General features: G+C 47.7%; 2 protein-coding genes across 49 annotated transcripts in view; one reads left to right on the forward strand and one right to left on the reverse strand.

Annotated features, from left to right (window-relative positions):
* LOC114851386 (5,6-dihydroxyindole-2-carboxylic acid oxidase-like) overlaps positions 1–15,158 on the reverse strand; it is a 323,305-nt gene that overhangs the window by 81,348 nt on the left and 226,799 nt on the right. For both annotated transcript variants that reach the window (XM_029143235.3, XM_029143236.3), the window contains one exon: positions 9,863–9,990. In XM_029143235.3, the coding sequence (XP_028999068.1) occupies positions 9,863–9,922 (60 nt within the window). In that variant the 5' untranslated portion in view covers positions 9,923–9,990. The remainder of the gene's footprint in view (positions 1–9,862; positions 9,991–15,158) is intronic.
* The window catches only part of LOC114851385 (receptor-type tyrosine-protein phosphatase delta-like), a 269,652-nt gene that overhangs the window by 17,855 nt on the left and 236,639 nt on the right, over positions 1–15,158 (forward strand). The window lies entirely within an intron of this gene.

Raw genomic sequence — 15,158 nt, forward strand, 5'->3', positions numbered from 1 at the left:
ATGGACGGTGCAGTTGGATTTTATCAGCTCCCTCACATTCATTCTAGCAAGTAAAGTTAGAATCTTACAACAGCACTTCACAGAAGCAGTCTGAACTGAAGCCTTCGTCTACGGTCTGATCTGGTTTGGTGTCTGTGTTAGCTTGGCTAAACTCCATTGCAGTCATTTGGCAGTAGAAGTAGCATTTTTGCTAACTTCATCAATGGATGCTAACGCTACTGGTTGAGAGCGCTGACCATGAAGCACCGGAGTGTTCAAGAACCCAATGCAATGAAGCTGCTCGCAAAGTCTCGGACAAAAGCTCTGTGTTTGTATGAACAGCCAATCGCTTTATGGAACTTGTCGACCCAAGACAGAGAGCATAGTCGCACCTTCTGATTTAAAACGCGTTGAATGCTTCCGCTCACTCGCTAGCCACAGGCTGAGAAGCGCTTCATTCACTCAACCCCAGAGTTTGGAGTGTGACGTGAGGTAGTAGTGAAATAAAGGCCTTGTGTTATCGTGTGCTTCCTGCTGCATCATTACCACGCGCTTCGCTAATAGCGCTGGTGCTAATAGCACGCGGGCTAACGCAGACAGACGCGCGGCGAGGGCAGAGGGAGGCAGGCGAATTAAGAACAAAAGAAAGATGCATGAGGGGACAAGACGGAACAAACAGGAGACAAGAAAGAGGAAGGACCGCGTTTCTGTGGCTATGAATAATTCCAAGAGGAGTTTGCAACCACATTAATGGTGCCGTCTCCATTTTCTTATTCTTTAAAGTGTATAGTGGAAATTCTTTCAGGCACCACTTATCAATCTTGACCCAAAACAAAGCAATCGAGAAAAAGCCTCTGCAAACTGAATGGGAGTGTAATATTTAAAATGCTTCTAAATATTAAAAACCTAATATTAAATATGAACTTCTTGAACTGAGGAAGCTGCTGACTGTCAAGTCACATGTGCATGTTTAGTTTCTACCCACTGGCAAAAATCATTTCCATAATGCAATAAAATCCTAATCCCAATACATCGGAAATTATGAATATCGTTACACTGGTATTTGTCTGTACACGTGTAATATAATTCACACGTAGCTCTTTGCCAACACTGCATAAATTCTATCAGCAATGAGGAAGGACGGTAAAGAATAATCCCTGCTCTGGCGCCGCCGTCGCATCCAGCTTTGTGTTCGCCGCGTTCGTTCGTCTTCCAGAGCGGTGCCGCGCCAGCAGCCACGAATCAGCATTTTGTGTTTGTACTCGTTGAAATTACATTAATTAAAGTTATGAAAATGAAGAAGGCCTCATAAGGCCTGGTTCTTTACAGGCTAAGCGGTGCTAGCGGCGCTAGCACACGCAGCATGGTTTACAGCTAATGAATATGTCGCGAGTCTGAGCCGTTCGCTCTCAGCAGGCGGAGTTTGGGGGAGATTTAATAATGGCCAGGCTTCGCAGCTCCTGTCATCGCCTTTAAAAGCAGCAGACAGTTTCCTAATGGGCCGAGAGGGGAGGCCACGACGGCTTCTCCGGGGATGGAAGTGATGCTGTCACAAGGGGAAGACGCGCACAGCGAACGCAGCGCTGAAACAACAGGACGGCACGTCAGTGCGTCCACAGAAAAGCCTCTGCAGTTATAAGAAAGCTTCATCAAAGTTAGCTCCTCTGGTTGGGAGTTTATGTCTAATAAAGGAAAATATATTCCACATAAAGTTACAAAGCCTACATTTAATGAAAGCAATGTGTTTGTGGCAGCTCAACTAAGCGTGAGACCCAACTTTATGTTTTAGGGGACTGTAAAAGTGAAAGAATGGCACATTTAGGTTGCAACCACACTCCAGCACAGCGACGTAAAGCACCTTACAATGCCATCACTTTGATCTGTTGCCTGTTTTGGAGGGGACACATTTCATTTTCATGCGTAAAGTAATGCTCCCGCCGGCCATTTGCGCTGCAGCTACTGCTTCTGGGCTTGTTGCTGATGAAAATTGCAGCTGCATTTGCACTTCTGCAAGAAAATTGTACCTTGTGCTGTATAGGCTGCTTCCATCATCTTGTCTCCACCTTGCCTGCAAATGTGTTTATGGCCCCTGCCTCCGATGCGCATAATGATGCACAGGTGCTTGTGGACGCGAATGCGGCGCGGCCTTTATCAGTGCGAAAGGGCTCGTGTCTGGAGAGCTTCTTGTGCTGAGGTAGAAAGTGCAGAACAGTGATAAAAGCAGCTGATTCGTCCCGATCGTTGGGCAAAAGTAGAGAAAGTAGGTCAATGGTAGAATAAAGAGAAGCAGGGAGGACGAGGACTGAAAGACACACACACACACACACACACACACACACACACACACACACACACACACACACACACACACACACACACACACACACACTCAGAGCAGGAATCTAACATTGGCTTTACAAAGCCCAGTTCATTTTACAGTCAGCCTGCGCGTACCTGCGCTTCAACATTAATGATGATGTTATGGGAGAGTTTTAGAGACTCCTAAAGATTAAAGACTTTCTTTGTAGCTCTGCAGATTTTGTGTACCTCCTGCTGGCAATCTCTCTGCAAGCTCATTTTTCGGGAGCTACTCATTAAATTCATGAATGCTTGAAGGAAGTCGGATTTTCTATTCTGCCCATCTGTATTTTTTGGCCCATATGGGACGAAGCGCCAAAGAAGCTCTTCCCGTGACATCACCGCGCTCGGGAGGCGACGCACGCACGCTTCCGCCATCGGATCCGTCTCCTCGTAAATCACCGCGCCGGCCGAGCGGGCGGCCAACAGTTTTCAGCCGCCACCTCAGCGAGACGGCGGAGAAGAACAAGCGGAGGGTGGGAGGGTGTCGCTGGAAAGGTCAGCCGCCAGACCATTAGCTGCGCCGCGTAGGCGGGAATGATAAATAAAGAAACAGATAAATAAAAAATAGGCCCAGGTAGTTGAGAACTTAATGAGACAGCTGCAGCCATCAGCAATCAATGAGCTCCAGAGACAGTAATCACTACATCCTCCTTAACAATCTTTTAATTGGATGCCAGTCACCTCCACTGCTGCAGCCACAGTCCTTTAAGCTACACCACCGTGGATTGTATGTATTTATATACATACAAGCATTCATTACATAATGTGTCCTTTGGACTTTTCACATACACACACTCTGTGTATCACTATGTGTGGCAGCACTCACCAGTCATTAGCATTGATTTTTTTCCTTGAGGGCCATGTCTTTCTCTCTTGCTCTCTCTCTCTCTCTCTCTCTCTCTCTCTCTCTCTCCCTCTCTCTCTCTCTCTCTCTCTCTCTCTCTCCCCGCCCTCCCCATCGCCTCTCGTGTGCAAATAGCTATAATTTCGCTCTCGCAGCCTCGGTCACTGTGGGGCTCTGGCCTCCTGCGGCGTAAAAGATGGCAGCCATCGATCGAGGCATCCGGACACCTGCTCCGGCCCCCGGCCGCCCACCTCCCTCTCCCCCCGGGTGAAGTATCCCTCTGTCAATGGGGATCTTAGGTAAGTTATGGGCGCACCTGCACAGCTTCCAATTAACTAAAACACTCCCCTCCCTAACAAATACCTGTCGGCCTCTACCACCGAGGCATCCAGTCAGTGCCCTGTGCTCAACTATCAGAAGGAGGGAGGTGTTTTTGTGTAAATGTCATAAATGAGGCGTATCTATAATTATAAAAACTTCACCTTGAAAGGTGATTATCATTCACAGCCACCCATGACAGTATAATCATATAAAATAGGCGCGGGGTGTGGTTGTGTGAACCGGCCTATCACCAACACGCAGCCCACTGCTCCAGACGTGAGCGCTGAGGAGGGATCTGACTCAGGACCAGCCTCACCTAGGCAGGGGAGTGTTTCCTGCAAAGTCACTGGGTGGAAGGAATAATATTAAATGTGATTGTCCCCGCTGAGCACAAATCCCATTTGCTGCTTCTGTGCTGCATGACAAAGTCATTATTTGAAGCCGGCGTTGATTAAATATTGAGTGACATGAGAGATGCTGCACTGAATGAAGTTCATTATGTCAGACAGCACCTCTGTGCCAGCGCCGTCTCTCCCAACACGCGTCTGTGCCCACTAACCCTAACGTTCTCCAGCTGGAGAACCGCATCCTTCATGGGCTGATTAACACCACTGGCTCCTCACAATAACTGCATTTATGCAAATATTATACGTTACGGCTATTTAAGCAAACGGAGGAATGCAGCTCAGGCCCCGCATTAATCAGGGGAAGACAACAAACAGCGAGGGAAATAAATAAATAAAGCGCTTCACAGCTGCGTGCCCACAAAACTGAAACCTTGGCCGCTCAAGCTGCAATTAATAATCCAAGACCGTGGCTCAACTGCCACCGATTACTTCAAGTGCCATTGTTTTTTCCCACGACTGGAGAGGCTTAATCATCTTAAATTTTAGGCAGGAGTAGTGAAAGCTTGACATTTTGGTGTGTCCTGTCTTTATTTCCCCGGGTTTAATAGGGCCAGGGATGCTTGCAAGCTCGAACACATTAGGACTTGATTACTTCAATTTTGCTCCATCTCCAAGCCCGGTCCCCCCCCCCCCCCCCCCTCCTCCCCCCTCCTCCCCCCTCCTCCCCCTCCCTAAATAAACCCGGAGAATCTGTCATTTTGCCAGGCAGCTTTTTTTCTGGCAGGTTTCCTTACCTCCTCCTCTGTTCTCTCTCCTCCTATTTTCCCTCGCTCTCCGACACTAAGCCCACTGGGCCCAGTGGGGAAGATCTAGCAATCCGCGTAATGTGAGCATAATAACACCAACAAAACATCTCATTCCGCGTCTAATTCGGTGCGGCGGCTGGGCCGCCGTGTGTGGGAAACCAGACAATCCTCTCTGCCTCCTCCCGCCACTGCAGCCGGGGACCGGCTCTGCTCGGCTGATGCACGGCTGTGGCGAAATAGGACAAAGCGCTCAACATCGACCTAATGGCACAGCTTCACTGCATAAATACAGAATTTACCTGATTTCGGTGGCATTTAACGCTATTGCATTATGAGAAAAGCCAGTGGCATAATAATCGAACGCTTTTATGCCTTCTCTTTGGTTCTCTTGAATTCCAGCCCACGGGCTCCCGATTTCATCAGCTATATTACAGCTCTCATTACTCCAGAAAAAAACACAGTGGCCCACATTTTAAGTCACTGCTGTCTTTATGAGCTTCTCTTGCCCCGAGCGATGATATCATCAGGATTTTATTGCATCGCTATTGTCCATTTCCCGTGTCGTCATAGTATTTGAATCAAGGACTTTGATGCGGCGTCCTTTTTTCCTGGCTCGCTGTGAAGCATGGAGCCATTTTTTTGAATGATTTTGTAATTTGGATCTTTAAATCACGTTTGTTTCTAGAAAACGAAAAAAATATATGAGAATGAGTACATAAATTCAAATGTGTGACCCATTAGGGAGTTTTAGTAGAAGAACAATGACATCAACTGTATTAGATAATAACATTTACTGATGTGGATGCTCTAACGATCGGTCATGATACACTGGTGATCTGTAAAAATCATCTGCATTGCCACAGAACAAAAAAACTTCTATTCGTAGCATCGTGATCATTAAATTCATCAAAGGATGCTCAGACAGAGGAATAAAGGCACAGGAATCATGTCCTCCATCTGTCTGACATTCACTTTTACTTGAGCAGCTCACACTTCCAACTTCTTAATTCAATCTCAAACCTAAAAGCTAATTATCCCGACAAAGTGCGACCTTCCTCTCACCTCCCAGCGTGCCACAGCCGAGCCTCTGACAACGCTCACATCCAGAAATACAGCGGTTCCTTCCTTCCTGTGCCAGGTTGTCACGGTACCTCAGCCAATCACCAGCGTGTCAGGAGGAGGCGTCTCCCACCGCGTTATCTCGGCGACGGAGCGAAAACAAAGCCACTTAACATTATCAGCACCGACGACAGGCGCACAAAGCCATCAGCCACGCAGAGAGGCATCCTGGGGTCGCGTGCTGCACATCTGGTCCCATGGGGTCCTGTGGTGCCCTGGGCCTCAGCACACAAGTGTTACTTCATCTGTTCAAATTCCTAAAAGCACTGTCAGTCACACACAGGAGTGTGTTTGAAGGCTCATATTGTGGTCATCTCACTGAACAAACCTGTATCAGCACTGGCACACTGGGTGGTTTGCCTCCATGTTGTCTCCTTACAGAATTTAAACAGGGACAGATTTTGTACTTCAAAGACAGTTTAACTGTCCAAATAACATACTGGTGCATTTTCAGCTTGCATCACAGCCATGGCCACTGGGCACAAAACAGCAATTAGCAGCAGAAAGCGCAGATAGTGGCAGCAATAACAATCAGATCTGTGGAGCTGCGGTTATAGACAGCAGAGCAGTGACTGGATGACGGGTGGATCTGGGAAGCATCACTGACTTCCTGTTTAAGTCCTGCAGACACAGCACCACAAGGACGTCTTAGGCTGGAGTCTAACTTGGAGGGAAGTAGTTGGTGGGAGCGCATCGATCACCTCGGCCATGAGACGATGTGAAACTTTGAGACTTATGTGTTGATGTTTTCCTGCTTGTGTTCCAATCGACCTAAGATGTCGTATTTCACAGGAGGACAGCCTGATATGCTGGCTTTATTGATCTTGTCAACTAACCAGGAACGAACAAGCAAATTTCCCCCCAAAAAATATCGAACCGTTTCTTCAAACTGGGAGCGTGAGTCTCAGCACAAACTTTTTAATTAATACAATGACACGTGTTGAACTAAATGTTCCACTTTGGAATATCAATTGTCAAACTCATACATTATGAATTTCACCGCGCACCAAGATTTTATAGTTTATGTATGCACATCAGCGGCAGATTCTTCATTTCTGGCATAATTAACAGCTCACTACCTTGTTGTAGCACGGGGCACCTGGAGGGAAGGGAGTCCTCAATAGGAAAGCTCAAAGGGCCCCTCAGACTGTCGCATACTAATCCACTAATTCTGACTTTTCAACTCCTTTTTCCTGATTCTTCCTAGTTTGCCTTTTTTGGTTGTCATACTTTGTCATCCTTACACCCTATTCATTATATCAGTGATTCTGTCCAACCCCTTGAACATTTATAGGTGCTTTTCATCAATTGTTTGTCAGAGGCTCTGCCTTTACAGTACTTTGCCCTGAATATGATGTAAAAGGTTCTAAATGTCCTGTATGTTTAAAAAAGTCAATCATGTAAGACTGTGAATAGCTTCTGACAAAAGCCAGCTATACTGGTATGTCACTACTGTAATCAAAGTCATTCAGTTACTTGAGGCTGGAACTAACAATGAAGGTGATGTAACAGGATAGTTTTTTACATCGGTACACCAGTAATCTGACGTGCAGGTACCGTAGGGTCACATACAATACAGTACACAGTCTCTAAAGTAAGCCAAGCATGTCTATTAATGAATATTAATATTTCTAATTATGATTTAAAATCTTAAGTGGATGCTCAGATCCTTAAAAATGCAGCAGCATTAATAAAGTCATCGCTGGAGTCTGAGGAGCTGTCCGAGGTGCTGAATCTCAGCCCTGCAACAGTTCAGCTGAGTACACACACTTATTTAGAAGGGCATCTCATTCTTTCTTTCTTTTTTTTTAGCTTAATATATCCTCCATTCTCGCATGACCCGGAGATCGATCAGGGCCGTCATCAAGAACATTTCACTCCTCTAATGAGGACTGAGGGGAAGGCAGGCTTCCCAGAGAAAGGTTCAGTGAGGAAAAGCAGTATGAGAGCTTTCTTTATGAACAGCCTTGATCTCAGGCGCTCATATGTACACACAAACATGCACTGAAAACTAAGTTGGGGCAAATGTCAACTTCACCATCAAAATAATAGTTTAGGAGTTTAAATGTAGGTTTGAATAAAGCAGCCAGTAAATCTATAGGATGAAAAAGCTGAATTTGACTTCAGCAGTGTAGCTGCTGGTGCTTCCTAAACGGATCTTCATCCATGTTGTCGTAATTCGTGAAATCCTTATTACAGAGAAATTCCTGTTTTGTGGCCAAGAAGCTCGGAACGAAGCCGCACGCACGGGAACGCGAATCGTTCGCTTAAACGCTTAAAAGGAGGTTTTTTCAAGACTTGTGCGTCACGGCCCAGTCAATGCATGATTAACTCGCTCTGAGGAAGGGCGGTGTTTAGGTGGCGTGAGGAGATGACGGGCTTTCAGAGGACGCATTACGAGACTTTTCCAAACCCTGCACGACAAGCAGCAGCGGAACCCTCAGTGAAACACATCCGCTCCTCCTCCAAGTGGAAGTTTCAAAATGCTTGCGCTTGCAGAACTATTCTGGGCGTCTGTCCACGGACGTAAAGCTAATACACCAGTGGGGCTGCAGCTTCATTCTTGGTGGACAAACGGGGCTGTTCTTTCCATAAATTGCTGCATTCTACTGACCTCTGTGCTCTTTCCGAGCGGCTCGCTGCCACGAAGATGGAAACCGTGTGTGCAGCTTGCAAACAGCGCGGGTCAGAGGTTGCCTTTTTATTTTCTGAGCACATTCATGTGTCAGTGTTACTGCTCCTAAAATGTCTTTCTGTTGCCACACTACATCCGCCCGCCTTCATTGGGAGGTGCGTGCATGTACATCACAGGTACAACGTGGCGGACGCAGACGCGCTGCACGGAGTCGAATGGACCCCATAGTTCACGGCTGGAGTTCGGCAGGTAGCGAAGTGCTGAACAGGCGCTGAGCCCGACGCTGTAATCTCTCGCACCGCTTCCCACATCCCCGCTCATGTTTAATATCAAACAAGGCTTTATTTGTGCTGCCGTGTGTGAGGGGCGCTAACTGCAACACAGTGCTAGCGTTCACATCAACAAGCCTGCTTATGTGAGGAGATATATCCCCTTCATTATGCGTGGGACTCTTCACAATCCCCTCCTAGGATTAGGTGCGTGTGCGACAGGGACGCAGACAGACAGCGGAGGCAGGCAGGGCTCAGTCAGGAACGGGGGAGGGGGGGTATATATTCTCCCCCCTCAGCACTGCCTTCGTGCTCTCTGTACACCCCCCCCCCATGTAGCAACAGAGTGTATTATGCATTAAACTAAGTAATGACAGCGCTCAAGCATATTGGAGTCAGCGATAATAAGAAAGCCCCGGGGATTTTTCTTTTTGAAGATCTGCATGCGCAGGCATATCAAATGTACTGTATGGACCATCCAGCGCATCTCATGCCGTTGTTTCCTCTGTCTCTCTGTTCGCGGTTCCTAGATGTCGCCGCGGTAACAGGGCGCCGCGTAACGCTGATCTCTGTCCACGTGCAGCCCTGGGACGCCCACGCTGATTTGCCCAAGGATTTCTCTGGGAGGGAAATTAAGTCATTATGATGTGTGTCTAATTTAAGATTGGTGAGATGTGGTGGGAAAATACTACGGCAGAGATTAGAACCTTTCGAACGCGTTTTGAGTTACGGCGCCGGCTGCACAGAAAAGATCATTTCTCCTGCTCAAATTAATTAGCTTTGCAAGATTTTGTCTCTTTTTTCCCCCCAGAAAAGTACATTTTTGACATTAGTTAGATCAGTCAGACTGGAGCAAAGCAGGCTCGACTTCTGTAATGGATTTACTTTGCGAAAGCTGCGGGAGCCTTTCATGTTCTTCCTAAGTGAAAATGAGCTTGTATTTTTACACCTTTTTAAGGTTTTGCCTATAGATTAACATCGTCTGCCTCGTTATCGCCGCATAGATGCTGTCGCTCTCCTCTCGGCTCCAAGTGTGAGAGATTTCATTAAAGTAGCTGCTTAATTATGTAGGTGTTAAATTTTAATTAATGAACGGGTAGAGCAACTCCATTACTCTGACACATTTTTGATGTTTGCTGAAGGAGGAAAAAGGGAGCTGGCGCTGTGTCGCCTGAACACACCTGGGCCTTGTCTAGTCTATAGTGTCTGTCTTTACGGCTGCTCAGCTTCCAGCTCGCCATCGATCATTCCTTGCAGAGTCACACGAGTTGACAGTAACGTTCTCCTATCCCCAAGTCTCCGTCTCCCCCTAAGGAAAATATCAGCGACAGTTAGTCCCCCTTTGTGCTGATGTGCACTAATGGATGATTTCTCCATTGATTCTTCAGTAAAAGCAACATTTACAGACTCCGTCCCCCTGTACACATGCGTTGTCTCTGTCCGTCCATGTTGTCAATATGGGCGATTAGAAAAGTGGGTGACATTCAGACAAGGGAGGGGGGGGTCCCGACAGGATTTATTATGTTGAGAGGAGCAAATCAGTCGTAACTGGGTCCAAATGCTCAGAGTGACAGACGTTTGTCCTGCTTTGCTGTTCTATAATCAACTTGCAGTCGCAGCCAGGGCTGATGAGCAAACTGATGATTAAAATATACCATGACTAAATATAAAACCGAAAAAAACAACCTTGTGACTTCTTGTTTGAGATGCAAACCAAAGTGTGTGCTCTAAACAAAAATAGAGATTCTCTCAAACTTTAGGCAACAGGGAACAAATGCACAGACAAACACTAATGATTTGAATCCACCGCAGACAACAACAGACCCACATATCTATATATATGTGTTTATAACACTAGCGCCTAAATGAACAGAGGTGATGAAGCTGGAAGTGGTGAATGGATTAGTGGTCAACACTATAATGAGAGCTTGGCTTAATCGTTTCCATTTCCGACCAGGTTTGCTGTTCCTCCTTCATCTGCTCGAAGCCCTGCTCTATTTTCTTTTCTATTTTACTCTTCAATACATCAAACTGCAGCCAGATACAATACATCATCCTAATTTAGTTTATCTCTTTGGAAATAAAGCGTAGAGGCCTTCATACGTTAATCACATCCTGTGTAGGAATATTCTTACTTTGCAGTCAGATACCTCAGGGTGGCTCCGTTCCTTATTGCTCAGATTCACATGGAGCAGCAGCAGCAGCAGCAGTATTGCTATAGGAATAACACAGCCAGTACACAAGTATGCTTTGCGAACTGGATTGAGGGAGTTGTTGAGGTGACACTACCTTCAGAAGGCTTTTCTATTCTGGGCTAATGCTCAGTCAGCTTGGCGCACGCACACACACACACACACACACACACACACACACACACACACACACACACACACACACACACACACACACACACACACACACACACACACACACACACATGTGCGCACACGTGCGCACGCACACACACACACACACACACACACACACACACACACACACACACACACACACACACACACACACGAGCCGAACCCCAGGTGTGTTCTCCTCTCCTCAGCAGGTGCCTGACTGGCCCAGTGCCCTGGTGCCTCCCTCTGAGAAACACTGTGTCTCTCTCAGTGTAATGAAGTGACCTCCCTCCCCTTAAGTTGAGAACAATGTGAACCACATAGCAACACAACTTTGGCATCTTCAGCACAGAAAGTACAACTTCTGCAAAGTTGGCCTTTAAAAAAAGATCCTTGCAGCTGCTGCAGCGTGCGCACACACACACACACACACACACACACACACACACACACACACACACACACACACACACACACACACACACACACACACACACACACACTCGTTCTCCAGGTATAGGATTACACAGCTGACTAACCCTTCTGAAAGCGCGTGTGAGGCCGCCTCGGCGGGCGTGTTGAGTCACCAAGTCGTCTGCTGACATGAAGCCCATAGTGCACATCACAGGAACCTCAGGGCAGCATTAGCCGTGGCAGGTTTCACCTGCATCCCTGCCCCTCAGCCTTCACGGACAGCTACGCAGCAACTTCCTGCCGCAGTGTTTTAGTTTGTCCAAATCCATACATACATACAGTAAGCTCCAGGTGATGCAACAGCATCTCTCCGAGACGAGAGACAAAGAGAGCAGTGATGGGTCCGGATGGAGGATGACGAGGCGAAGACTAAATAACAAAGTTGGAGGCTTCGCGGCTTCACTGAGATGTTCACGCGGCATTAAACCAGAGATGGCCCTGAGTGGCGCGGCCGCAGCCAAGCGGCCGGCGCGGCCGAGGCCGTGCCACAGACTCCCTTTGATGTGGGGCAGAGCGAAGGGAAGAAGGGGGTCCGCGGATGAAAAGGGGGAGCGCGGCGCGGGAGGGAGGGGGTAGCGCAGCTGTTTTGGCCTCTCCACTGTCACAGCTGACACCGCGAGGCCAACAATCATTCGTCTCTGTACCCGTGCGCCGCGGCCACATCCACCCCTGCACCGGCACAAATATAAACACACTCACAAGTGAAGCAATAAAAGAGGCCCATGCAGGGCATGAGCAGACGGGGCCGGACCGAATGTGATGCTGCGGCGACTCAGTCTCATACGAGCACATAAGCAGTCCATGTGAAAATGCAATCACTGCAGCACACTGAAGGATAATAGAAGTGAAAATAAGGTTAGTAGAACTCATGTACTCAACGTTATTGAATGATTGGCGAGCGCTCGTCCCTCAGAGAGAACACTCGGAGGCGACACCGGCGTGTCCTTGTCAGCCTGCTGCTGTTGCATCACCTGGAGCTTACTGTATGTATGAATGGATTTGGACAAACTAAAACACGGTGATGGAGGAGGACAGGCAGCGAGACGGGCCTGGACTGGAGAACGTACGGTAGCAGCAACTGGGTTGTGGGTTCAAGCCAAAACTAAGAGGCAATTAAGCACAAAGGCGGAGTCTGAGTCCTACCATTCACAACTACACATCCAAACTGAAACCATACCCCCGCTCAGCAAAGGAGAAAAAAATAGCCTCAGACAGCAAACCGTCACCAGACTCCAGTAGATCGCCACAATATTAATGCACAGCCAAGCAATAAAACCGCTGTGATATATTTAACTGGTGATCCGTTCACGGGACGCTCAGTTACCTCCGTCTGCACGAGAACCCTCCACTCCCAGTGACTCACAGAGGCTCCATGCTATTTCAGCACCTTGCTCATCCTGCCTGCACTAAACTGGGCTCTGATTCATGCTGTAGTGTGATATTTTTAAAGATCTTTTTACTATTTTGATTTTTTTTTCTTTTACTTTTAAAAATGGACCTCTTTGAAGTTCATTTTTAGACACCCCACGGATTCCACTGTGCGCTCGGTGGAATAGGTTAAACATGTCCAGATGAGCTGTGAAGAACTAAATGAACTGGAGACGATTTTTATTGTGATCCGTGGATAATTCTCAACTTTTTAATGATGCCCCCTGGCTCCTGTGGAACACAGTACACCTACAGGCGCTGCTACTGTTAGAGCACAAAGGGAAAAGTCATCTTTGTAGTAGTGAAAGCTCATCTCCCATGGCGTTCGGCAGTACCTTTACAAAAATAGCACGCTGATTGGGATTTATGTCTTGCACATCCCAGTGCTGTTGTGAATACGCAAAAACTTACAGTAGATTTTATAAAGTACCTGTACGGCTCCTCGGGAGACTGTTGGTGTTCTCTGTGTATCTGTGTCAGCACAACTACAGTATAGTCACAGGTTAGTTTGCTGTTATCGTTTCAAGATTAGCTTTAAATTATTTTTTTAATGTTTGATCAGCTAAATTATTTTCGGGAATTTAAAGTGCACTAGAATATAAAAATAATATGATAAGATACATGAAAATGTAGAAATGTCACGTTTATCTTGCAGTTCAATCAAAGGAATGGCCTGTCACTTCTACCCATTTGTCAAAGATGGACTTCAGAGACCCACTAACCTATAAAAAGTGTTGTTTTGTCGTATTTTGTGGGCTATCGATCATTTTATGAGAGCGTGTGTTTTCTTTCTACCCCTTTGTGGAGATGCTCTGCGTCTCATTATGAAATGAATCTCTTCATGTGTTGTCAGCGTGCAAATGAAGCTGAACACATTTCCAGGCAATTTCTCAGGCTGCCCGTCATAATGACAGTAAAATCACAACATTCCCATCAGCCGCTGCTGCTTCTGTTGTGAGAGCAGCCTCGTTCCTCGTCTTCTTGATGCTCGCCTGTACAGTAGGTGAGAAGCCCGGTGCAGCACGAAGTTGGCATTCTGGCCAAGTTTCCTCTTGTGCCATCCCAGGAGGAAGTTCATGCATAATGGATTAATTGTTGCACACTCCACTTTTAAAGAGCCCACAGGTTGGTATTCCTGCAGACTCATGCCGCTCAATAGGTCACCCACACGGCCGTGCCCTGTGAGATCAGCGCAGCTCTGTGGAAATAGTCCAACTAAGTCCACAGGTGCGTGGTTCCGAACGGAGCCGTGACAGGATCATGCGAGGGTTCTCCATTCAAGTCCACGCTGTATCTGTCACACACCAACGTATACATTCAGACAGCGTTAGTAAAAGCCAGGGTCCCGGTGGAGAAGGCGCCTGTGAATGCCAACGCGCCTCAGCGACGACAACCAGTTGTGTCAGCAGCGAGACGGGCGCTGTGATGAGCGGAATGTAATGACTCGCAAGACAATGGGAGGCGGCTGCTGTGACGCGCTGAGGACGGGCAGCAGGTAGCGAGCGAGGAAGAGGAGGAGGAAGGTGAAGGCGGCGGGGGGGGGGGCCGCTCACCCGTCGGACGCGTCTGAGAGGTCCGGCCGTATCTGCGCTCTCAGCATCTGGCATTTATCTGCAGCCGACGGCCCCGAGACAAAGCAGCGCCTGAGCCTCTCAGAGGATGATAGCGGCGAATAAGCCGTGTTCAAACAAGCAGGAACGGCTCAGCGGCCGACAGGCCTGAGGAACGGCCGGGACCCCGGCGTTTTTACCGTCTGAGGCGCACAGCTCTCTCCTCCTCCACCTCCAGCAGCACAGAGGCAGGGCCGAACCAGGCGGGGACCTTTAACAAGCGCTCGCTGTGACCCGACTGCAGCAGATGCATGTCGACGCTGACGGAAGCAGCTGCTTCCATCCATGCGGACCAAACACAAGCGATCGGCTGCGGATGAGGAGAACGGAGCGCTCCAAATATTGCCCTTGCATAACAGGCGCGATACAAATGATGTTGATGTTTCCCAGCGCATAAATATTTTGTCAGAATACGTCCTACCCGTGAATGAATAACAGCTAAACGAATGGCACCAGCAGCAGCCGCTGCCTTTTTGAAGCTCTCTCTGAGCAGCACAATTAGACGCTGGGAGATGTGGACGCTCATGCAGAAGGCCTCTTCATTCCAAACGTCGCTTTGATCACCTTGCAGACAAGAGCAACAATTCAACAGTGATTTATGCATGTAATTTGTCGCA

The sequence above is a fragment of the Betta splendens genome, chromosome 2 (genome assembly GCF_900634795.4).
Source record: "Betta splendens chromosome 2, fBetSpl5.4, whole genome shotgun sequence".
Taxonomy (NCBI): domain Eukaryota; kingdom Metazoa; phylum Chordata; class Actinopteri; order Anabantiformes; family Osphronemidae; genus Betta; species Betta splendens.